Below are 25296 nucleotides of genomic sequence, written 5' to 3' on the forward strand. Positions count from 1 at the left end.
CCCTCAGCCACTCCCCACAAGACTTGTGCTCCAGACCCTTCACAGCTCCACTGTCTTCCTCTGAACAAGCTCCATGGCCTCCATATCTTTCTTGTAGCAAGGAGCCCCAAACTGAACACGGTACCCAAGGAGCAGCCTCACCTGAACTGAACACAGAGGGATGATCACTTCCCTGTTCCTGCTGGGAACACTGTTTCTGCTATAAGCCCTGATGCCATTGGCCCTCTTGACTACCTGGACACACTGCCAGCTCATAAAAAAGGCACTGTGACCAACTACAGGGATTTAAAACAGGAAGATTATGGCTTCTATGCCATGTACACCAGATGTGGTAGCAACCAGAAGTGGGAACACGCAGCTGGAAGAGAAGGTCAAATCTCACCTCTCCCTTAGGCAGGATTTTCTGCTCATCCAGTTTAAAGGCAGTTCCTATTCTTCTCCTCACAATGGGTGGCTCCTCCCCAGGATCCAGGGGATATTCTCGTGGCAGCTTTCCTGTGAGCTCCTGCAAGCAGAAACACTATTAGACACCTGGGAAACGCTGCAGCAGAGTCCTGGCATGTGCAAAGCACACTGCTGCTCCTGAATTGTGACTTTAAAATGACAGGCGGTCATTAACACCAGATTCAGCTCAGGCTGATAAACACACACAGCACCCAGCCCTGAGAATGTGGTCCAGGCTCTGTTGCTGAGGGTGGGGAAGTTATTTTAACCTGAGCATGAATAGAGATTCTGTGGCCTGCCCAGCACAGGTTTGTAGGTGGTGCCCAGCCCTTGGGGCTTGGGGCTGAACAGATTGCAGCACGCACACTTTCATCTCTGCTACAGGGTGAGCAGGAAAAGAAGAGCTTCTCTCTTCTGGGCTACTTCTGCAAGGGAGATGACACACCTGAAGCCTTCACTGCGCCAGCAAGTCCCAGTGGCAACAGCCATGCAGGTTATGACCTGCACAAAGAATGTTCTCACCTGATTCATGATGTGTCTGAGAGGAATGCAGCGCAAATAGTCACTAAAACCAGTGCCTGGTACCTCATTACCTGTCTGATAACACTTTATATATCAGAGATCCTTCCAAGGCCAGGTGATGTCATGGGCAGCTTTGGAGCAATATTAGATGATGCTTTGTCAGATTGATGGGTTATTTGCAAAGATTTGTTCAAAATCTGAAACAATCCACCCCTAGAACTGAGAAATACCTGGAGCACAGGAAGCCAACATGGAAGGTAATGCTTGTCATTGTGTGGTTGGTTTTTGGGGAGTACAGAATATAGTCCTGCATATCTGAATTAAAGGCATTCAAATGCCAACAGAAAAAGACAGGAGCCTCACTCTGAGAACAGCTCAACTCCTTGTACTCAAAAGTCTCCCCATGAAGAACAAAAGGCTTTTGTGTTCTTTAGCATCAGCCTTGAGAGGATCCAGCTGGCAGAGTAACCTAAATCATCTGAATCCCAAAGAACAGCAGCTGACCTCAATGTGAGAGCACAGCTCAGCCCCTGCCTGCCCTGGCCTCTCCCCCACTCCCTAATGGGGTTTTCCTTTCTACTATTTTCAGGTCACTAGGAAACAAGGGTCTGGCCTTTTCAGATCCTTCCTCTAAGCACTTCCCAGCAAAATGGGACTGTAGCACAGTTCTGTGCAGATGTGCACAGCCCCTTTTGCAAGAGGCGCTGTTGAAGCATCTCATGTGTCCCATTCTGAGTTGCCCTTTCAGCCCTGTGGAGTTCTTTCAGCTTTTCTTCTGTAATGTATTCACCCTGCTTCAATGGGGCTCTACACACTGCATCAAGACACAGATTCATGTACCTGTTCCTGAGGATATCTCCTTTATAACCCTGAACTTAATACAAAGCAGGGCAGAAGGGAAAGGGTTAATGTCTTCTGTAAAAGCAACAAAACTGGAGCAGAACAAAATGAACGTGGGCTACCACGCAGCTTCCATAAACTGAGAAGTATTCACAGGCACAGGCCTGAAATATAATCTGAATTAATAAGTAACTGGAGAGGTGATGGCCTAAGGTAACCTGATGCCACTGCTGTGAATGGCTCTGGCCATGCTTATTTGATTATGCCCCCACTTTTAACCCCTTTTTCCCCCTTGGTTCACCTCCTTCTCCCTGTGTTTGGGCCATTCCCACAGCAAAGCAGACAGGACTAAAGGCAGCCTGAGAGGAAATGCTTCCAGCTGCAGGCTGCTGATGGATGAGCTGTAGGGTTGCAAGACTGGGTCAAACCCCAAGCGTCCATCAACTGCCTCTGTCAGATCATCCAGAGAAAGAAATAACACTTTTTAACAGCTCTCAAGGCACTGACAGATGGGCTCAGGCCAACCCTATTGCAGCACACTGAGGAAATAGCTCCCTTCTGCTGGCCCTATGCCTCAGTGAGGCATGGTGTTATTGCACAGCATTTGTGGCTGCACTGAGGATGGGGCTGGGGTTAAAGTGAAGGCACTGGGCTGTGAACTCTTGTAACTGTGGCACAAGCAAACCTTCCTTTCTGTGCATGAGACCTAAGCAGTAGCTAGCTTAGGATGGTAAAGTCCTGGATGTCATCTTTCCGATGACTGCCACCTCCAAACAAAAAGCACACTATAAGAATACACAAGCAACAAGTGTTAAGAGCTATAAAAGATCCACTGCCTACCGCTTCTCGGAGACACAGTTTCTTCAGCTCTTCCAATCGTTGGCGCAGCGTCTCTTCCAAGGCTTCTTGCCTGGATTTCAGTGCAGCCAGCATGTCTTTCTTGGCAGATTGAGAACTATCCGACTCTTGGGAACCTGTCAAGAAACAATGACTTCACTATAGCAGCTGACAGCAGAACACACATCTGGGATGCCTGTAATTGTACCAAAACCTGGATGTGGTCTGTCCAAAAAGAAATCAGGCTACGATACGAAGCAGGTGTTACACAGTCATGTTTGTTTACAGCAAATTCTTAATGCTTAAACTAACAGAGTGAGACCGGACAGAGGAATAGACGAAGATGTTCGTTATCCAGAAAAAATAAAAGCTGCAAAATTATTCTTGTAGACATCCTAAAAAATAATAATCCTAAAAATCATTCCCATGAAACTTCCCACCAGCAAATAACAGCACACTTCACAAAGCCCTGGAGAAATGTTTTAGGGAAAGAAAGCCTAGGAGAAAGCATTTTACAATGCAGATGGCTTCTTTAAGGGCTGTAATTACTCTAGTAGTAAACATTTAATTCAATCCACTTAAAGAGTCTGCTTTACAAAAAGAAACAAAAACCAACAGAGTAATGGAATAAAATTAGCCAGCCAGATTCCTGTAAAAAGCACATTAAGCTGTAAAACAAAACCAAATAACAACCCTCAGGTCTTTCCAGGATAGTAGCTGCTGCTTGGGAAGAGGTAGGTCAGAATATTTGAACTGGGTGTCCAAGTGGTTTGACTCTTCTAGTGGTGATTACCCAGCAACTTCCACCAACGTCCATGTGTATCTCTTGGTGCAAATCCAGAATTAAGTCAGACTCCTGATCAGAGGTCAGAACACAATTCATAACTTCAGCTCTTTAGGGAAACTTATTAATGGGATTCCTGACTTTCCATCTGTTTGTTTGGGATGATACATCAGTTTCCTATCCAGCTTCTTGCATCTCAAAAAAGAAGGAGCTTTGGTTGCATATAGTTGTAAGTCCCCAAGTTGAGTGGCTGACCTTTTAAGATGTGGTTAGCATTTACTCTCTTTAATGCATCTCTGGGCTTGGACATGAGTTTATGATTAACTTGTGAATTTGTCTGCATATTAGGCATCTGAGGTGCCTTCCACAGGGTACGACACAAGATGTGAGACATAAACTGTTGAACTGGCAGCTGGATACTCTCATCTAAACATAGGTAAGCAAGACACCTGTGTTTAGACAGCTGGATTGTGACCAGCTCTTCAGGGACTTCTTGTGGAGGTTTGAGCCTACAGAGAAAATGTGACACAGCAATGACTTCAAGAGGGTTCCTTCAGGTCCTCAGTGTCCCCCCCCATGTCAGTACTTGGTGTCCAAGGGTGACTCTGGGGTTGTCCCCCACCTCTCTTGAGCAACGGCACAGAGAAAGCAGGAGTGAAATACAAAAGAATGATGCTACATCAAGGTCTCTGTGTAGGATGGGAGTGAAGGGTTGCGTCTAGATGCATTTGCAGCTTGGCCTCTGAGCACACAGTGAAGATGTTCAGCAAAAGCTTGCTGAGCGTTGCTGCCATTTCACAGAGCTCTGGAAGGAAAGTGGGAACAACTCTTTGTTTTGGCAGCGAACCAGTTATGAAATTTGTGCTTTCAGCTTCATCTTTCATTGCTAATATTCCAGCAGACTGTTAAAGCAAACCCAAAAGAGGTTCAAGGCAGCCCGTGCCATGAAATAGCTCTGCAATGGCCCAGTGGGAGCAGAAAACCTCACAGATCTTTTCCATCACCATTTTCTGCAGTCTTCATACAGGATGACAGCTGGCACTTATTCTGCAAAGTGCCACCTTCCATTTGTTACAACATTTATTGGGCTGTCCTGGAGCAGAAAAGGTGAAAAAGGGGTCACTGAGGGTTAGCCAGGTTGGGCATCGCTGGGCAGAGAAGAACAATTTCACAGCAATGTGTCTGTTTAGTTGCTCTGGTCACTCTCATTTCATACGGGTTTGTTTGCAGCCACAGAGCAATAAAACTGTGAATACATCTGCACTGCAATAACTTCACAGGATCTTCTAGAGGAGCCTGTATTTACACTGGCAGGGGAAGCCCACTCTAGCATTTAGTAACTCTTAATAGCAACCCTGGTGAGCAGTTCTAGCACAGTTGAACTGCTTTATTTCTTCACTTAATTGCCAACAATCTGCTGAGTCCTGGTAAAAGAAGTTGCTCATGATTCCAGCAGATGTTTCAACCTCACTTTTTTTCTCTTTTTCTTTCTTTTTCCCTTTTAGGACAACCTCAATGATCTATGTTTTCCTTTCAACTGCTCTTCCTTTTTCCTTCCTCTCTCTGCTCCCTACCTCCATACCAGGCTCCGATTTATTTTTAAAAGCTGTTCATTTTTGCACTGCTGGTTGCCAGAGCAGCTACAAAGATGCTGAAACATTTAAAAACACATGAATAGTCAAAGTGCTGCCCAGACGCCTGATTTGGGGAGTGCTGACAAGAAGGAAATGAACAGCTTCTGCCTGAGCTGGTACGGACCCAAATCAAGCACAGACAGTTCAAGGCATCTACCCCAGCTGTGCTGACCCTGCCTGAGAACCAAGCAGCCTCAACCCTGATGTGGTCAGTGGCAATGTCAACTAAATGCACATTTGGACACTTTTCCCACTGCTCCCTGAACGCAAAGGGTTTTGGGGAGATCCGGGAGTCACAGAATCATGGAATCATTAAGGCTGGAAAAGACCACTAAGATCATCCAGTCCAACCATCAACCCATCCCCACCATGCCCACTAACCATGGCCCTCAGTGCCACATCGACACGTTTCTTGAACACCACCAGACAAAGCGACTCCATCACCTCACTGGGCAGCCTGTGCCAATACCTCACCATTCTTTCTGAGAACAATTTTCTTCCTAATATCCAACCCAAACCTCCCCTGGTTACCTGGGAGAAGAGGCCAACTCCCATCTTGCTACAGAACTACTTGAAGAGAAGGCCTGGGCTGGGGTTTCTGTCTGAACAAAGTGAAGTGGTTTGGGTTGTATTATTAGATTTTTAAGGTTAGATACTCTGTTTATTCTCAAGGTAAAAACCAAGTGCCAACTTGATCAGTCAAGAGAATCAAGCCAGAGTGAGATGTCTGCAAAGACACACAGAACAGCGCTCTTTCTACCACTAGGCTGCTTACAGCTCCCAACAAAAGCTCTTCATTTATAAAAATATATTAATCCAGCCTCAAGCAAGGCTGTGACCACAGACCCACTTCTAAACCCTGTGGTAACTGACCCCAAAATGTCAGAACAAATCAGAAGACCATAAAAACAATCAAAGAAATAATTAAAGACCAGCACAAACCAAACCAACCAAGCAGATACTACCTTACATCAGCCTTATTAAATATGATGCTCACTGAGTCACAGCTCCCAGTGCAGTCCCAGGTTTTCTCCATCAATGGAGAAAAATCAGCCTGAAAAAGAACAGTCCTGTTTGTATAGCTCCTGGCTCCTCAGCACACAGGGTGGAACATAGGTCTCGGTGACTGGAACATGCATAATATCCTATTAATTTGTGGATATGCTACACAACTTTTGATAGCCACTTGGCCTCTCTACGTGACTTCTTCCAGCAACATTCAGAAGAATACAAGCTATGAAATGGGGAGAATATGGTCCTCCCTGCTCAACTCACTCCTCCAGCAGAATACACTGCTCAGTTTCTTCACTAGAGTCAATGGACTGGTATTAGGAGATTCACGGTGCCATTGACAGGGACACACACCAACTCACATACTCAGTGGGTCTGACTAAGGTCTGCTGTGCTTATCCAGGTTTGCAGAGTTAACAGGTGTCTGCTCCAAGTCAAGCTTTGCTTTATACCTTATGAAATACAAGGAGACCAGCAACATGAGGCAGAGTTTTGGAGGTTAAAGCCCTACCAGTGACTCACTGTCTCTAATTTATTCTCTAACCTATTGCAGTGGGGTGGCATCAGTTTGGAAAAGGGTAAATGTGAATGATGAAAATGAATGAGGAAGATAAACAGAATGCTGAAGAGCAGAAGGAACTGAGGCCTGGTTCTGTTATCTGTGAGGGGAAAAGGTAGCCAAGAAGCAAGGCAGGAGAACTGAGATATCTCTTTCTTATTTTGTGAGTCTCCTCCAACAAAAACACATCTAAATATGGCAATCTCTCCACGCTACATCCTGTTGGCTTCAGTTTGCTGGCATTTCATCCAGATCCCCATAGCAAGCTGTCCCCTGAGCAGGGAGCCCCTCATTTGCTCCTTGCCAGAGCCTGGGCTGACTCACCGCACCAGGATGTCAGCATGCAGCAGCCAGCAACCTCAGACGGTTACTCTCTCCCAGCTCTGCCAGACACATAGGATATCCTGTGCAGCATGCAGGAGCCCAGCTGGTGCAGCTCAGCACAGGATGTGATCTGACATCCTGCGGGCAGCTCACGGGCTGTGCTGGGGGCTGTTTGGGTGCTGGTTATCTGTTCCGACACTCATCATCAGCTCGGCACTGCTAGGACATGGTCCTGCTGGATGGAGCAGCAAGGGCCATGTCCAGTCTACATGTTGTGGCATTTGTGAATGCAAACAGGTCCACATACAGGAAACCTCTGCTGCTGCTGGAGGAGCAGGGCCCAGGGGCCTCTATCACACCTGCCTAGTTAAAGCAGAGATTTTTGTCTGTGGCTTCTCCTCAGCCCAGTGAAATGAGAGGAAAAGAGGTTAAGGCCTTAAGTTGTGTCAGGGAAGGTTCATGTTGGATATTAGGAACAATTTCTTCTCAGAAAGAGTGGTGAGACACTGGAACAGACTGCCCAGGGAGGTGGTGGGGTCACCATCCCTGGAGGTGTTCAAGAAACGTGTATATGTAGCACTGAGGGACATGGCTGGGATGGGTTGATGCTTGGACTAGATAATCACAGAGGTCATTTACAATCATGCTGATTTTATGATTCTATTTTATGAAAGAGGCAGTTTGCAGTTCAGGCCAACAATAACCCAGCAACAACAGGATTCCTTGCTAGCTAGGAGCACTGCAAAGCTCTTATTGCGTGGACTGCTTCCTGTAAGAAAAAAATCCACAGTAGACCTTGCTTGATTTCATCCCAATAATTATCTGCTGGTTTTGATCACAGCTCATGCCAGTCTGAAAGCAGAGCTTTCATTCATGAGAAAATCTTGCTTTACATTCTCAGAGATGGCTCACAAGATCCCTGAGCTAAATCCTCGCAGCTCTCTATTTTGAGCAGTCCCTTCAAAGCTGAAATAAGGATAAAACTTAGAACTACAGTGGATGATGCTGAGGGCCTGGGAAATACAGAGGAGCTCAGGCTTTCGTCCTGAATTGCTGTGATCGCAGGAAGTCACTGCTCCAGCAGAAAGCTCCATTACCTCTCTGCTGTGTCTTGAGACTGTAAGTGATGCAGGGCAGCGACTACAACGTGGTGCACAGGAAGATTTTGGCTAGTGAGTGTGACAGCTGTAAACGACAGCCATTATTTCCTTGCAGTCTTGCTGCAAATCCAGGGGAAACATGTCAACTTTGGCATGTTCCAAACAGCAGGGACATAGCAGTGACATGGCAGGGACAGCCCCTTGCTGAAAAGGAGGAGTAAGATGAAGAGAGGAAATGCCTACAAGTGATTTCCAGGAAAAAAGGGCAGAGAACAGCAGCAAAGCGCAGGCAGGAACAGCAAACAGATTCAGCTGTGCCCTGGTGATTTTAAGTCACTCAGGGTATTTATAGCATGGAAATCCACTGTGGCCACTTAATCATTCGCAGTTATTCTCTCCAACACACAGGCTGCACCACGATAACCCACCATTGTTGTGACTTTGTGCCGATAATGTCGGCACAATGGGAGGAAACACAAGGGCTGGGATGGAGCCAGTGACTGTGTCCAGCAGGACAAGCAGTGAATGCCCCATCCCATGTAGTTGGGTAGGGCTGGGTCACTCTGCCATCCAGGCTTGAGTGAAGGAGCTCCTGGAGCAGAGGGATCTGGGTGACCATCCAGGGCCTGCAATACTCTGGGATCTGCCCTCTGACGGCAGATGGCTTCTCTCTACTCTTCCCTACCTACACAAACATTCTTCCATCTCCAAAAGGCACATAGGACCTGCAAACCTTGCAGTGCTCCTTAACACTTTAGGATCCTGCCTCCACAGCTGGTAGGACCTAGGAGGCAGCTGAATATAGGACCACGAAGTGAAACATGCCTGCCTGGTTCACTGACAACACCTCAAACAAGACAAGTTTTGCACAGTCCTAGTTAAGCACTGACATAGATTGATCCACTTACACAGGTCAGAAGAAATCACTCATTTGAGCAGTGGCAAAGCTGCATCGGCCTGGTTGTTACTGCTCTTCTACTGAGTCTCAGCCAAATTGTGTTTGAGGAGAGCAAAAAAAATACAAACAATGAAAGTAAAGGTAGCTGGCCATTTGGGATTCCTGTCTGTACAGCCCTGCTCAGGTGCTGGCCTCACAAGAGCTTTTCTGGGCCTGATTTGTTGCTGCCTTTCACTTTGCTGCTGCTCTTTCCCATTGTGAGAGCAGAAGCAGACCTCCATGTTTTGTTGTGTTTTTTTTTTCCAGGAAGGTTAAAAGTTAGTGTATAAACATGAAAACAGGATTACTACCAAGCAGCTTTCACAAAATTGGGAATGGTGCCCGGGAGGCTGAGATCTTGTAAAGACCTTAAGAACTTCCTTGGGGTACTTAACATTATTTACTTTCCTCTAGGAAACCTAGAAAAAAATGCCAAAGAGCTCCAACAACCTAACACAAGTCTGGGTGCTGCTCAGCTACTTCATCGCCCCCTGAGTGATGGGAGGTACAGATGGTGAATTGTGTGCTGTGTCAGGAAGACCTAAGGAGCAGAAAGGCATCTCTGTTGGAAGGCAAGGCAAGGAATTGCACAGCAAGCAAATCCAGAGCTCAGGAGGTGTTGAGCATTTTAACCCCTTGCTTGACATTTTCCAGGCAGGAGAAGGTGGATTGGATTTTATGAGACATGAAGGATGTACAGTGATGAAAAGCTGATCTACTGCATCAAGGTGAGTGAAGTTTTAAAGTGTGTGCATTCTTAGATGGACTCTCCCCTTGGCAAGCACAGGAAGGTTATTCTTTGCTGTTACACACCTCATCACAATTGATTTCGATAACTTGATGTAACACTTAGCAAAGGACATTTAATTGACTGGAACTGTTAATTATACTGATACCAGCACCTCTGCCCTCCTGAAGAGCTTATCACCTGGGCAGTTTCAAGCGTTGTGCAAACAATCAATCTTAGAGTGTTTAGAGCTGTTCTATACACAGCTTCACCTGTTCAGACTGACTGAAAAGTCTCAAAGAAATACAGACAAGCACCTGACTCTCCTTTCTCGTTCCTTCTATTCTGATGTTCCATCTCTCTCCCTTATCAACTTCCCTTGATTTTGTTTCACTGATTATGTCCTCCTCACACAGGATGGTGCTCTAAAGCACAAAAAGAAACCTCTAGGTCCCTGGCACTAACTTGGACAGTGCTCAGGAACAACTCTTTTGGGTCTTGGGTGCCTGGCAAATCCTGCAACAGGGAGGCAAGGAAGATGTGCACTATGTGAAGAAGCCACTCTGCCCTGACAGTGCTGAGGGATGTCACCAATTCCCAGCCTCAGCTGGGTTCAGCTGCTTGACCACTTCCCCACTGCAGACTGGGAACTGCTCCATGGACACACTGGCTTCGGGCAGCAAACAGCCTGAGATGAGCTGGGTGCCACAGGGTGATAACAGAAGAGAGACCAGATCTCAGCTAGGAAATGAGAAACTTCCTCTGTCCAAAGAGGAAACGAGCAGCTGTAATGAAGGACAGCGAGGCTGTGCCCTGTGTTGAATGTGGGACAATATGCTGAGAGATGGACTTACACCTGGACAGACAGAAAGACTAAAGGGAAATAATTTCCACTTCTGCAGTACAGCTTCTGGCAGCTCCCCATCCTGTTATGACCAGAGCCCTTCCCACCATATTCCTTCCAACTACAGGATGGAGGACCTACCTGATGACAGAAGACTCCCGCTGCTGCCGCTGATAATTTTCCCTTTACTTCCCATATTGGCCAACTTCGAGGTCTTGAGCGTTCCAGTTTCGGTCAGGTCAATTGCAATCTCACTCAGGCTTCTTGCAGCATGAATCTTGGACTGGACATGGACAAAAGAGTTAGTCATGATCTAGCACTTCTAGAAGCAAAAAGTCACATCACTGTGGCAGGAAACAAACCTCCACAGCAAACTAGGATTATATTGCAAGAATGGAAGCAATCCAGAACTGTATTCAGGACTGCACTTTTTACACTCATAAATGGGTGCAATTCTGGTACCATTTCCTGTTGTTTGTTATTTTCTCTGCTTTACCATGGATATTTTTTCCTTCTCAAAGGAACTATGTATAGACTCGCTTCGTTACCAAATACAACAAGAAACCTTTGGAAATGCTACTGCATAAGCTCAATGACCACCTCTAGTATCTGAAAGAAGCCAGGAAAGGCTTTTCCAAATCTGCTAGGAGCTCTGGACCAACAAGATGAGGACATGGTTTAAATGGGCTTTCATGAGAAGCTGGAAGAAAATACCGGCAGGAAAATGTGTTCTGGTTATGGTCCAGAGTAACAAGCAGCAGACAATGCACCTGCAGTGAGAGAACTCTCCAAAGCATTAATGTTAGTCAAGTAAGAAAACAGCCAGTCCCACCTCAATAACTGGCTGTGCCAGGACGAGAAGTCAGACTTTGCCCAGCACCACAGATGTGCTGAATCTAATCATGCTCCGGGGAAAGTAAACCTGTGTAACGCAAGAAACTAACTTAGGGGAGGAAGACTTGATCTCCTTAGATGACATCATTTTTCAGTTTGTTAAGGAAGAACTTGGGACATGATGCCCTGAAAGCTCAGGTGAGATAATCCTTGAATTTCCTTTGTTGGAGCTGTGAGCTTAGATATCATTATGCCCCACAGAGCCAATGGAGGCAGAAATCTTTCAGTGCAAGGGACTGAGCAATAAAACGAGTGTAGCAGCTGGCTGCAGGGTTGGGCTCGTCTAGTCCTAGAGACTGCCTTGCCTCTGCAATACAAACCTCAGTGTTAGCAGCTTGACCATCTAATTCCAGTTCATGTTGCTGACAGCATCTTAACACGATGCTTGCTTAACATGAGGATCAAGCACACTGACTGAGGCTGCTGGGGAATGCCCTTCAGTGACAGCCCTAGCACCACTGAAAGGGTGAACTCTACATATGATGGTGTTTTGGTTCCCACAATAGTTTTCCAGACCTTTTTTTTTCTGAACAGGTGGACCTGCAGGGACAGCTTGTTCTGATGGGGTTTTCAGCATTCCTTCACATCTTCAGCAAGGAGAGATCATTTTAACTGTAACTAAAGGTGAACTGATGGCTGCATGCTCACCACTCTCGGCTCTGTTACTGATTTGCTGTGGGGCTTTGGGAAAGACACTTCAGCTTAAGTTCCTAGCTGTTCTCTGCCTCTGTTTGCACATCAGTGAAATAATAATGGAAGTAAAATGTCTCCCTGTTGCACACTGTGTTTCTGAGATTAATTTAAGACTGCAAATGAAGACAGCACTGGGAGAGCCTCATACTGAAAGCACCCATACAAGTATTATTATAATTTGGTACTGTAGGGTATTCCTAGGCTCCGTTATTACCATTCAGAGGTACCTGAATGCCTCACAAGCTTATTTCAACAACCTTAAGAACAAAGGATGTGCACCCACTCACATGAGCACGAAGGCAGAACTACTTGCCAATGTATCACAGCAGATCAGGCAACCAGTACTGACCACCTTAAACTAATGCTACAACGAGGCAGACACCTTTCATTTCCAGCAGACTCCAGACTCAGTCCAGGGAGAAGAGTAGGATGCTTTCTGCTTCCTGAACTCAGGTTTCTGGTCAGCAATGAGATGCGACAAGGTTTGTGTACTATGTTCTCCAAATGTCTCTGGAAGAGGAAAGTCACTGCTTTTATCTAACAAGATTTCCTCCTGCTGAGTTTTGATAAGGAGCCTGAGCGTGACCTGCCTCTGTCTTGTTGCAATGCCAGATCTTTGGAGGCAATGAGTCTTCAGGCTGTTCCATGCTGGTGATTTATTCTTTGTAGATGCATATATGCTGTATAATCCTATGGCTATTTAGGGTTATGTATACTTTGTGTAACCCCAGGAATAGCCATAGTGGTCAAGCCTAACTCCTTATACTGAATATTTGCAGTAGATATCTAGGAAATAGATATCTCGGGGCTATAAACCCCAAGTCTGCACAGACAGATCCGATGCTCCCACTCCATGAAGATACAGTTTTCCTGTATTTGTAGAATAATTACAGTGGGAAGTGCTGCAGTTTATTTCCACTCATTTCCAGGCTGCAAATTAGATTACACTCAGGGCCTACCTGTTTGACCAGGCACTAACCAATTTGCCAAAGGAAGGCAATGAAGCTGCTTGCTGTGGTCCTGGTTGGCAAGCCGAGCCAGCAGCAGCTGGAAATATGCCCAAAATTGGACAAATGAAATAGCAGGGTAAGACCAAAGCCTGACAACCCTGGAGCCTGGACAGAAGAAAAGCAAACCAAAAGACAGCAGATTACGGATCAGTGGGGCAGGAACCACAGAGGGTGCAGCCCAAACCTGCTGAAGCTGACGGGATGTTTTAGAGCCCTGCCACTAAGTGGGGATGGAGCATCTCCTGAAGGAAACTAGGTGAACTTTTCATGCTGCTCAATCCCTGCAGCCTTTAGCAACACCAATCAGCATCAGGTGCTCTTGTGCTTTGGACAGCTACTCATCAACGGCAGAATCAGACCAACAGCTCATTTACTACAGGCCACTGAGCAGCAGCTTGTGCAAGGCCTGTGCAAGACTTTGTACTGACAGCACAATAGCAGAAAGCTAGATTACATCCCATTAGCACTCCCTTGGGCCTTGCAGTCCCTCAAGGCAAAAAAAAATTTAAAACACTTAGTGCAAACCTGCCAAGTCTCATTTGCACAGAGAAGACAAGCTCATTCATGAGTCATCTCAAAGCACGGGGCCAAACTGATCCCCAGTGCTGTTCTGACAGGGTCAGAGGGTGAAGGAAAATCCATCAGTGAAAAGCAAGAGTAGATGGACACCAGGGATGAATTATTCCCTTCTTGCTTGCAGTGATGGGGTTTTGCTGCAGGTGTTTCAGTGAAAGCACGGGCCTATTTTCTGACAGTTCACTGAGCCAAAGAGCCCTGTGCTTGCAGGAATGTGCTACTGGAAATTTCCATAAAAGGAGATTATCAAAACTTCTGGGCCAAACGTTTGATTGACTCAATCCAGTCAACAGAGCAAAGACACGGCTTAGAGTCCTGATACATTTGTCTACTGAGAAAAAGAAAGCTGACGGGAGTTCTGCACGGTGACATGTTCACTCAGAAAGCTGGGGATCTTTTCAGACTCTGTGTTACACTTTGACTGCAGATACTGAGCCAGCAGGGAGTGAGATGCTGGGAACTTGTCAAGTTGGCAGCAGTTCAATGCAGTGTGAAGCTGCAGAGAAAGTGGGGACCTTACTTCCTTGCAAAAGGGTCAAAATGAATGTGAGATGATTTTACTTCATTTTAAAATCGAGTGAATAGACTTTTCCAGTGGATCTGTGCAGAAGATACAAATCCAGCTGGTGCCCAGTTATATGAGCATAGATTTCAAGCTTAGAAACCTAAGCACTGAAGTAAAGGCTCAGCTGAGATCAGTTCCAGCAGACTTTTTCATCTCAGTTTGTTTTTATTGTTTTTTTTTTTTTTTCCTTTTGTCAAAACTGTGTGAAACGCCAAGTTTGGACATAAAAGCGAGGAGTATCTAAGTTGGGCTTTGAAGCTGGGAATTCATCTGAAGCGCAGACTGAGATTTAAGGGGATGCAAACCCACATGACCTGAAACTCAAATAAATGTTTGCTTGAGCCCCTAAGAGTTGAAACAAAGACATTTCACATTGCCTCACACTAGCAAATGCTTTACTGGTATTCAAAAGCAAAGCACACGTATAGTGTCCTGAAGTGACCAGAGAGATGAATTGAGCACATCACTTAAAATTGATGGATCTATCAATCTTGGCAGTGTCACGTCAAAGATGAGGACAACAGACTGAAACACCAGCTCCCTTAAGAAAAAGGGACAAAAATATTTGTGTGCCTTAACTTCAAAGCCTCAGCATGACCACGGGGATTATTGTGACAAAGCACTCTGACATAGCCACGGACGTGACAGATTGACAAAGAGGGCTGGTAGGTGGTGCTGTCTGTGTGAGTGTGAGAGAGGGGAGATGAGATTGAAACACAATCTGCCAACAACAAAGGAAGTGACTGAAGGGAAGTCCTGGGCATTTAAAAGACCCGGTTTTGTACCAAAGAAATAGGAGGAGCAGGGAATCTCCTTTTGTTTACTGGTTACTAGCGACCTAAATACCTTGCAGCTAGATCTGCCAACCCATTTGGCTAAAAGTAAAAGAAAATAAACTCCAGTTTGTTTGCAGAGTTGTTTTATTGAGAGCAACAGAGGGAGTAATATATTGCTCTGGTAGTGCTGAATAGAAATAGGAGACAGAAAATCTTATCTGCTATTGGGTGAGCTTGCAATTTTGTCCATGTTCATGGACAGGTACCCATTCAACACAATATCTTATCTGTAAAGTTTTACAACAGTATGCTCATATGAAGAGGGATGTCTGCATGAGAAGTCTCTCTTCTGTCTCAAAGTGATCTTAAAGTGATCAAAGCTATCTCCTGCTGCTCTGGGTATGCCTAAAATTACTGCTGATGAAAGGAATTTGAGGAAAAACACACACTCCTTTGGTTTCAAGGTGGTTTCTTTTGTGTATTGAGCAGCCTTTTGTATAGCACCACAGCAAGACAGTAGCTTGCAAGGCCAGGCTGTCAGCATTCTGCCCCCTCATCTGCTGTGAGATTCTATGAAGAGAGAGAAATTAATAACATCCCCTACTCTTCATTTCTGGGAAAATAAAACAGTAAAAGGCAAGGGATAGCAAGGTGATTTCAGAGACAGGTGTAGTCTGAAGCTACTCTGAACGGACTTAGAGGAGTTCAAGAACCAGAAGACATTGTGGAAATCATCCAGACAGGGACACAAACCTATCTGCCTGCAAACTTTGGCTTCTCCAATTTGGCCATAGTTCAGTACAACCTTCCCCTCAAGCCTTGCTCCCACAGACATGAATTCCCTACAAATTCCTTTAGCCTAGCAAAAGACAGCATGCATTTTGAATTATTTTGCCTTGTTTTGATCTCAAGTGGAAGCAGAGGGCAGTAGAGGAGCCACTTTAACCTTGCTGAGACCATGAGGAGTAAGAACAACCCACCCATACAATATATCTGTTTCCTCACTTCCAACATGCTTACCTTGCTTTGCTTTCTGTCCAGGTAGAACTGATGTTGACTAATGGCCATAGCCCAGATAGACTTTATCAGTGCTGGACAGGCGTACCATGTATGCACAGCAATGCCACTATGCCCAAAAGTCCTTCGGGTCACAGATGCCCTAGAGAAGAGGAAAGAATGAGTTTGGGTTACAACCACAGACCTCACAGTGAAAGGTATTATCTTCACTGAATACACCCTTGCACCGAAGGGGAAAATGCTTAGAGAACAGTGGTAAACTGCTACTCAAGTCAAGACAGCCTTTACTTTAAATAGTAAAAGTTAAAATGCTCCCAAGTCCCAGCAGTAAGGATTATCCAGTTTATCTAGTTTGAATTGGAATCCCGTATTCAGATGATCTGATGCTGGCTTGTTACGTGTCCCAAGGGAGTCACTAATGCCTGGCCAAGCCAGGATGAATCCTGTGTGTCTCATCACACGCTGAGACACCTGAGGCCAAGTCCACACACCTTCCAGCACCTCTGGCCTTGGATGGTGGGTCTCAAATATTAGAACCCTGATGACAACTAAAATGCCACAGGATCAATGGCTGCTTTAGGGAATGCAGAAGAAACTCTTGAAAAAAACTTGATTTTCTCTCTTGTAAATGGCAGGAGTAGGACTTGCCATGTGGTATTGGAAGCTGTGAGGCTCGGAGAGGGTTGCTGGTGTCCTGGAATGAAGAATGCTACTCAGCGATTAGCTGAGAGAATATAAAAACAGGAAAAATAAGAGCTAAGTGTTTCCTCTTTGGGACTCCCAATTGTCCTCAAATATTAACAAAAAATACAGGTTAGGTTTCCCCATGCTTTCACAGCTGTACATAACAGCCTGATTATTCTTTCCTATCCCTCAACTCTAACCTTGCCAGCACAGTCCTTGACACCGGCATGCTGCTGGATAAATACTGCACAAGCTCACAGCATCCACCCTGGAGGCATTCAAGGCCAGGCTGGATGTAGCTCTGGGCAGCCTGGTCTAGTGGCTGGTAACCCTGCCCATGGCAGGGGGGTTGAAATTAGATGAGTCTGCTAACAAGCACTGGTTTCCCCACTACATCTGCACTGCCCACCTATTCTCAGGCATGGCTGTCCAAAACTGGAGGTGAGGGTGGAGGTAAAAAGAAGATGGGACAGAACAAAGACTGAAAGGAAAACTGCACAGTGAACTGCTGGCCAGGATCTGCTTGGGAAATCGATGAGTTCTTGCGTCAGGGACTTTTCAGTGCAGCAAAATGTCTTATTGTATCAGCTTGCAGAGCCACAAATAGGAGTGAAATTTCTCTGAGCAAACAGCCACAGCCAATGCAAGCAAGGTCTTAAGAAATCAGGATCTCACATTTCAGCACTACCCTCAGCTAAGCCCTTTCTATGCTACCCTGCACCATGCAAACACAGCAGGAAAAGTGCCATCCTGAGTAATTGCTGTGAGAAAACTCTCCATGGGTGCAGCAGGATGGAGGCTGATGGCTGTGGTGGTGAGGATGAGAGCAGGGCTGCCTCACCCCCATTGCTGGACAGCAAATGAAGGCAGTGCTGGGATGAAGTGCTTCTGGAGCTGAGGCTGGAGAGAGTATTCTTAATGCTTTGCGTTGATTGAAGGTACACACATCACTGCAGCACATTGGCATATAAGGTTCTGAGGCACTCAGGCACATAGGCTGGAGCCTTAATTCTGGTGCCATCTCTTTCAGTCCACACAGTTACTTGTTGTGAACTCTCAGAAGCATATTCTCCAAATCATTCATTTTCTCATCTTAAAAGCAGTGATTTCTGACATTCTTTTTTCTTTCTGGGATCTCTACATGTTTCCTGTCCAATCTGTGAATCCTGTTAGGAAGTCTGCATGCTTGCTCACAGATGCTGAGCTGCTTTTCGTAGCTGGCTTTTGAGAGCCTATGAGAGATGGCTCATGGGTGCTTTTTCTGTGACTTTCCTCCAGACATGCAATGGAATTAACCCTGCTGAAACTAAAATGCACAACTACCCTCCTTTAAGGGATAAGTAGCTGAGATGAAGAGAGGTTAAGCGGCTTGCACAGGACAGGAAGCCGCAGGCTCAAAAACATGCATTGTGCTGCCCAGCCTCGGCCACAACCATGGAGCTGTGCTTGCTCTCCCATGGCTGCCAGTGTGGCTTTGCTGACTCAGGCTCTGGTTTGGCTACACGGTGAGGAATGCAGAGAGCACTGTGGTGGCTATTCCTCTGCTTCCATACACCAAACAGGAGTCCGCCCCCTCAGCCAGGAGACTGATTACAACCTAAGAGCACACTGCTGCAACGTGGCTGGCTGCAAAACAGCCAGAGTAACGGCTTGACATGAATGGTGGTACTATGCCTACAAAAACTGATGGTGAGAAAGGCAGACAACAGCTCACAGAGGACAGAGCTTTGTCCTCCTGGTGTTGATTCAAGGAAACAGAGTCGTGGAATAAAAAGCAGAAGCTCTCCAGCGTCATTAGTTCCCATCACCATAATAAACACAAATGACACACAGTTGGAAAGAGAAGTTCCTCTGCGTGGTCACAGTTTATGCATGACACAGAGCTGCAAATATCATGACTTGAACGTTGTAAGGCTGATTGCTCTCTCCTGGAATTACTGCTTACAGGAAGCGGCCAGCTCAGCGTTCAGAGGCTCCTTGCTGCTCACAGCCCACGTTCCCGATGCCTCTCTGCTACATCAAGGGAAACAGAGCACACCACCCCCAGCTCCCACTGCTGGAAGGTCTCCCGGAATATTCTCAGCGTTGGGAATTCACTTTGCTAGATTTCATGCGACTGTTTACACGCTTAATATTAAGCAGATGCTTCAAGGCTCTGCTGACCTGGAGCTGCAATCTGGTTTGAGTGGTTTACTACAGTTTGTGCTTTAAGATAACACACCTATGGTATGGATACAGGCACTGTTATAGCAGTGTGATCATGTTCACAGCAGGGTAAATACATACAGAAACTGCATGTAAAATTCCCCTAACAAAAGTACAGATACTACTATACAGGAAACAGGTGAAACAGCATCACAGCCGAGCAATCAGCAAAACACACCACGACCAGCAGTGCACCAAATCATCTAAGGAAGAGAGTTTCTGTCAGTCCTTTTGCATGTCTAATTGAAAAGCGGAATGTTGACTTTAGTGACAGTAACTCACAGAGGAATTTGTACACTGGTCACTGTCTGCAGTAACCACCCAGTGACACAAATGAGTAGGTGTGCTGACTGCAGGCACTGCGTGCAGCACAGTCACTTGAACTCGCTCTCTCCCACTTTAGGTCTCCAAACTAACAAAAATAATAGGGTCCTGTGCCAAAAAGACTGATGGGCTCGCATCCAGCCTGCCCGTCAACCTCTGGTACGGTGCCATTCCGCTGAACTCCTGAATATTTATTTACGAGGGAACTTGTGAGTACAGAATCTGGCACCCATCTCCGGTAGCCACCGTAGGACCACGGCAGCCTGCTCCCTGCGGTGGGACCACAAGGGAGAGAAGGAGAAAGCACTGCTGGGCGCCGGGGAGGGGAATTGGGGGGAACACAATGGGAATGTACCCACCCGATACAGAGGGAACGTTCCCCGTCTCGCTGCCTTGCCGAAGAGCTCCAGCCTATGGCTACAAAGCGCAGCGAGCCCCAGGTGATCCCACTGAACCCCGCAGCCCCCGGCTCGGCGCAGCACGGTACGGTTCTCACCTGCGCGGATCGTGCACCTCCACTGAGAACTTCTTCTCGCGGAAATAGAGGTTCTCCAGCTGCCTCCATTGGAAGATCTGCCGGGAGAAGGAGGGGGTGAGGCTCCTCAGCTCTAAGCCCAACCCGCTCCCTGCCCTCCGCCCCGTTCTCCCTCCCGACGCCGAGCCGGGGCTGCCCCGCTCCGCCCCGTTCCGCCCCGCCCGGCTCCACCGCAACGGAGCGAAGCGGGAGGTGGGGATGGATGCGCACATCTCTGCGTTCTCAGCTTGAGCCGCACGCTTTCACTTTGCGGATTAACTACAACGTGGAAAAGTTACGGGAAAGCGGGGATTCGGGCCGCTTTCTCCTGCTTTCGAGGGTGCTCAGTCGAGCCCTCGGGCTTTTTTTGGCGTGGTGTTGTAGGGCAGCCCCTGGGGGGCTCGCACCTCTACGCTAAGAGGAGTGTGAGGACACTCGGCGCTCCGCCCTGCTTTTACCCTGGCTTGCACTGGCAATGGGAAGCAAAGCGGTGTGAGTTTATCTCGGGTGCTGACAGCGCTCGTGTTGGCGGTGCTTGTGGGCTGAGTAAGGACAGGAAGCAGCACATCGTGTTATTGTTGCCTCCCTATAGGGATCCTGCTATAGCACGGGCTCAGACTCGATCCTCAAAGGTTCCCTTCCAATCCAATCCCTTCGACACTGTGATTCCGTGCTTTTACAGGCGCATCTCAAAGCACCACGCGGCCAAAATGGGAACCGAGGGCAGGACAGCGTAGAAGCAGCGGTAGCACGCGGTGACTGCAGCCAACACGCCCACCTTACAAAGAACTGAGCCCAAATCCAAACCCTGGCTTCCAGGTTCTTCATCCACCCGCGGGCATCCCCGCATTGCCTCTCGCTTAGGGCTGGTTACCTCTGCTGGGAGCAGAGCCAGCAGAGCACTCCCTGATTTATGCTCCCTCTCCCACTACAAGCAGCTTCTGTTGAGTTCCTGTCTGACCCCCCAAGGAAGGAGCTGAGTCCTGCCACGCTGAGATAAGCCGCTTGCCAGTGTCAGCACTCTGGAGATCGGTAAACAGGAGGCGTGATTTGATTTGCACTGATTAAGCTGCTGGCGGAGGTGAAATCTAGAAAATAAAGCAAGCCACAGCAGGGATGCAAACATTTGCTCCTTGCTAATATTCCAGGGCACCAGGATTGCATATTTCTACTGCTGCTGTTGCCTTTTTCCTTTCTACGGCTGGATGGAAGGGTGGGGGCTGTGATTGCCCCTTCAGTGCTCCAGGGCTGTCCCTGTGGTCTGAGTCCAGGAGAGAAGGAGGCCAAGAGGGATGGGCAGATCGAAGGGCTGGGTTTTAAACTCCTTAGTGGACTGATTTATTCCTTGTGTAGGAAAATTAATTGTCGCATAAATGGCGTCATTAAGAAGAAACGGAACACAGAAATACCCGTTATTTTACTCACTGAGAGAGGACAGGCTTGGGGTGAAAGGGTTAAGCTGGGAACTGCTATCTGAATGCAGAGTCTGTCTCCCCTACAGGCTCTCAGCGCACTTCAGCAGAGCTTCAAAGGCAAGAAAAGGAAGTTTGGGGCCCAAACTCCCACTGACAGCAACAGGGGTCAAGCATGAGACTGCCACGTGGGCCTCCAAAAACATCCCTCTGTGCTTCCAGATGCCCGTCCGCGGGGATGGTAACACAGTGTGTGCACAGGACGTGTCTGGGAAGCGCTCAGACATGTGGAACACATAAGCATCTAAAAAGCAGCAGTTCACACCCCTTGGAAAACATCCCTCTGTCCCTGTGTCCCCTGTTGTCATTTTGGCATGGAAAAGGAATGTGAAACCCTTTTTCTAAGCTGTTGGCAGCTGTTCTGCTTGGGGAGTTTATGCAAGAAGCAACTCAGGTAGATGAGATGCCTGTGCAACCCATTCTCCTCTGTCTGGAACTGTCCCCTATGTACTTACGCTGCTTTATTCTGTCCTCTCTGCTAACGAAGCTCGCAGTGCTCAGCTCATTAAGTGCAGCTACGTTTCCCTCCCATGATTAATTCCAACTGTCCAAACACAGCAGCTCTGGGGAAGCTTTCAGCCAGCCAAGTGCAGGCGCCGATGCTGTTTCTAGTGCCCCGGGGTGCCCCATGTGGCCCTGGCTGCTGCCCCAAGAGGGTGTAAATGTGGCTTTACAGCTCAAATTTGGGTCTTTTTAAACATAGCGCTACTCTTTAGGACATATATGTGTGTTTTAACCATTGCTGTAGTTCTCCCTTTGCTGCTCAGATATTATGCTGCAGCCTCCCACTTATTTTGCCCATATTGACCTGAGAGGTCTGACCCTCTTACACACAAGGGATACAGTCTGCAAAGAAGTGAATACCCATAAGGAAGTATCTGCTTCCTTATTAGCTGATCACAACCTCTCAGGAGAAACAGCGCCTAATTTCTCTCTTCATCCAGCCTTCCTAATGTAAGCAAGCTGTTCCCTTCAACCAGTTGCCTGGCTTACGTATGGTTTCAAATTGATGTTGTTAATTCAGTGACAGATGCACAAGGTGCCATTAGCGGGTCTTAAATGGAAGCATAATTTTTACCCATCAAGATCCTTTTACCACACTGGTGCTTACAACCTTCACTGGGGAATAAGAACCACAGCAGTGAGCTGGTCATAATTTCAGCGCTGTCTTCTGGACATGCAGCTACAACAGCTACAATAGCAGGACACGGGGAAATGGTTTTAAGTTAAAAGAGGGAAGATTTAGGTTGGATGTTAGGGGGAAGTTCTTCACTAGGAGAGTGGTTAGGCCCTGGAACAGGCTGCCCAGGGAGGTTGTGGATGCCCCGTCCTTGGAGGTGTTCAAGACCAGGTTGGAGGGGGCCCTGGGCAACCTGATCTAGTAAATGTGTATGTTCGGTGGCCCTGCCAGGCAGGGGGGGTGGAACTCCATGATCCTTGAGGTCCCTTCCAACCCGGGTCATTCTGTGATTCTTTGAACAGAAACATACAGGTGTTGGAGTGCCACTTTTGGGGTTACTTCAGCCAGAGCATCCACGCTCATGGCAGATTTGCTTTTTCCTGCACAGAGGCTGAGTTTGGTTTTGTGTGGGAGTTGTATTGTTGAGATGGACAACAACAGTTCTGTGCTTGGAAGTGTATTAGGGGTGACTTCACGTTGATACGGACAACCACAGTTCTGTCCTTCACCTGACCAAAGGGACATCACGGCAGGGACAGGGACAAGAAGTCCCCAGACACAGTGGAAATGAGGCTTAGGAGAAAGCCACTCAGTAATACAAGCACAGTTCCCCTGCCCTTTAGAAGCTGCTCTCACTTGGAGCCTGCAGACAAAGGGACAATTAGTGGTGCTTGCGGCAGAGTGAGCTTCTATGATGTGGTGACTTGTCCACTGGGATCTCTTCTGAGGTCAGCAGCTCGTTTTGGATCATGCAGCACTGGGTAGCTTTCAGATGGGAACAATTTTTGCTAGTTGCCATCATTACAAGCTGCACATGAGATCATTCAGCCTTCAACAGATGCTTAAGGAAGTCTCCCTGAGATCGGCTTCAGAGCACAGCTGCACACTCATGCATACATGCGCGTGAATGGGAAAGGGACTGCTGAAGGAGAAGAAAAGCGTTACCCTTATTTCCTCCTCCTCTGAGTCAGGGAGTCTGCACTGCAGGCTCTGATTCATCCTGCCAATAGAGCCGGAACCAGATCTATCACTTGAATTTGCAAGACTGCTTATCAAACTGCTGACATGCAAGGGAAACCAGGGGAACAATTGTTCCCTGTCAGAACATACCGTTTCAAATGTTTGGAGTGGGTGGGGGGCTACGATGCAGAAAGCAGTGCCAGAAATGCTTTTCTTTTTTTGCAAAGCTGGCAGCTGAGAAAAGGAGCCAGGGGAGGGATCAGAGTGGTATACAGCGCACTGTGGAGAATTCAGGTGCAAGCTACAGGAATTCTGTCTTTGGAAACCCCTTCCAAGAGGCAGGCAAGCTCGCCAGCCACCAGATGTTTATGACTAGTTACAAAGAGCTGCAGTCAAAGCCCTTCAGACGCAAGCTTCTTTTGTGAGCACAGTTGTGGTTTGCTAGCTGCTCCCTAATTAAGCTGAGCCTGGAGGAGAGGAGGCCCAGGGATCTGCATCCGTTTCAGCCATATGAGTCTGAAGAAGTTTTTTTTTTTACCTTTTTTATTGGCTGTGGGGTGGTGTGGTGGAGTTTGCACGCAGCAGGAGGTAGGGTCATTGTGAGAGCATTTGAGGAATGCCAGAGGCTCCTGATAAAGAAGGGAGCGTGTTTTTTGAATGAGCATAGAGGAGCCTTGCTGTGTTGGTCGCTCATGTCTGGGTGACTGTGACTTTGCTGATGTGTAGGGAGCGCAGGTAATCTGTGCTAAGCAATGGGCTGTGCTCAGGAAGCCTTGTTTGCACGCTCAAAAGGGGGACCATCCATGCAGTTGGGAATTACTAGCAGTAATGAAGCTGTTGCTGGCTCCCGTGTCACCCTGTAACTCTTGATAGTAACAAAACAGAGAGCACCACCGAAGGGCAGCAAAGGTGCTTGATGCCCATTAATCATCACATCATCACAGAATGCTTAGGTTGGTGGGGGAGCAAAAAGATCATCTAGTTCTAAGACTCCTGCCATGAGCATGATTGCCAACTGCCAGCTCAGGCTGCCCAGGGCCCCATCCAGCCTGGCCCTGAGCACCTCCAGGGATGGGGCATCCACAGCTTCTCTGGGCAGCTGTGCCAGTGCCTCACCACCTTCTGAGTAAAAAATTTCATCTTAATGTCTAACTGAAATCTTCCCTCTTTTAGTTTAAAGTCATTCCCCCTTGTCCTATCACTATCAGACCATGCAACAAGTCAGTCCCACTCCTGCTTCTAAGCTCCTTCAAGGACTGGAAGGTTGCATTGAGAATCAGATGTTAATGCCCAAATATGTGGTGTCTTTTTTCCTTTTCTATGTGTATGTTTTGCCCTGAAGCACCTGAGATAAGGCAGAAGTAGTGTGGGGTTACTCAGCTTGGTAGTTTCAGATATCAAGCCTGGTAGCTGTTTCAAATCAATTCATCTGCAGAAGTCTATGGAGGATCTATCTGCTGTTTTTCTGCTCTCTTTGGTGACTAAAGGGGAGTTACTAATGAAATGGAGCCAGACATTCGTCAGAGTTCCTCAGTGGGAAGAAAAGAGGCAACAGGCAGAGTTTGTAGCAACAGAAATTCTAACCAGATATATGAAGAAAAAAGCAAAATATGGCCAGTACTGTAGAACTGTGAGTAACTTGACCTGATTTTAAAGCTGGCCTAATTCTGAGCAGGAGGTCGAGCTCTTTGTCCTATATTTTTCTTTGATTCTAAGCATTTAATAAGTGACCAACTGTGATTGCTGTTGGTCTCATATGGCATCTCCCAGCCCTTCCAGTTTCGCAGCTTCTTGAATGATTAATTCCTTGTTAAATCATAGTATGCAGAAGGAACAAACATCCCTCTTAATGCACCTAGATGA

At 47.1% G+C, this 25296-nt stretch overlaps 1 protein-coding gene across 8 annotated transcripts in view; it reads right to left on the reverse strand.

Annotated features, from left to right (window-relative positions):
• The window catches only part of FRMD4A (FERM domain containing 4A), a 327545-nt gene that overhangs the window by 15453 nt on the left and 286796 nt on the right, over positions 1 to 25296 (reverse strand). For all 8 annotated transcript variants that reach the window (XM_015872977.2, XM_015873053.2, XM_015872815.2 and 5 more), the window contains 5 exons: positions 19804 to 19880; positions 16098 to 16236; positions 10705 to 10846; positions 2647 to 2780; positions 383 to 505 (listed from right to left, as the gene is read on the reverse strand). In XM_015872977.2, the coding sequence (XP_015728463.1) occupies positions 383 to 505; positions 2647 to 2780; positions 10705 to 10846; positions 16098 to 16236; positions 19804 to 19880 (615 nt within the window). The remainder of the gene's footprint in view (positions 1 to 382; positions 506 to 2646; positions 2781 to 10704; positions 10847 to 16097; positions 16237 to 19803; positions 19881 to 25296) is intronic.

Source organism: Coturnix japonica, chromosome 1, assembly GCF_001577835.2.
Source record: "Coturnix japonica isolate 7356 chromosome 1, Coturnix japonica 2.1, whole genome shotgun sequence".
Taxonomy (NCBI): Eukaryota; Metazoa; Chordata; class Aves; order Galliformes; family Phasianidae; genus Coturnix; species Coturnix japonica.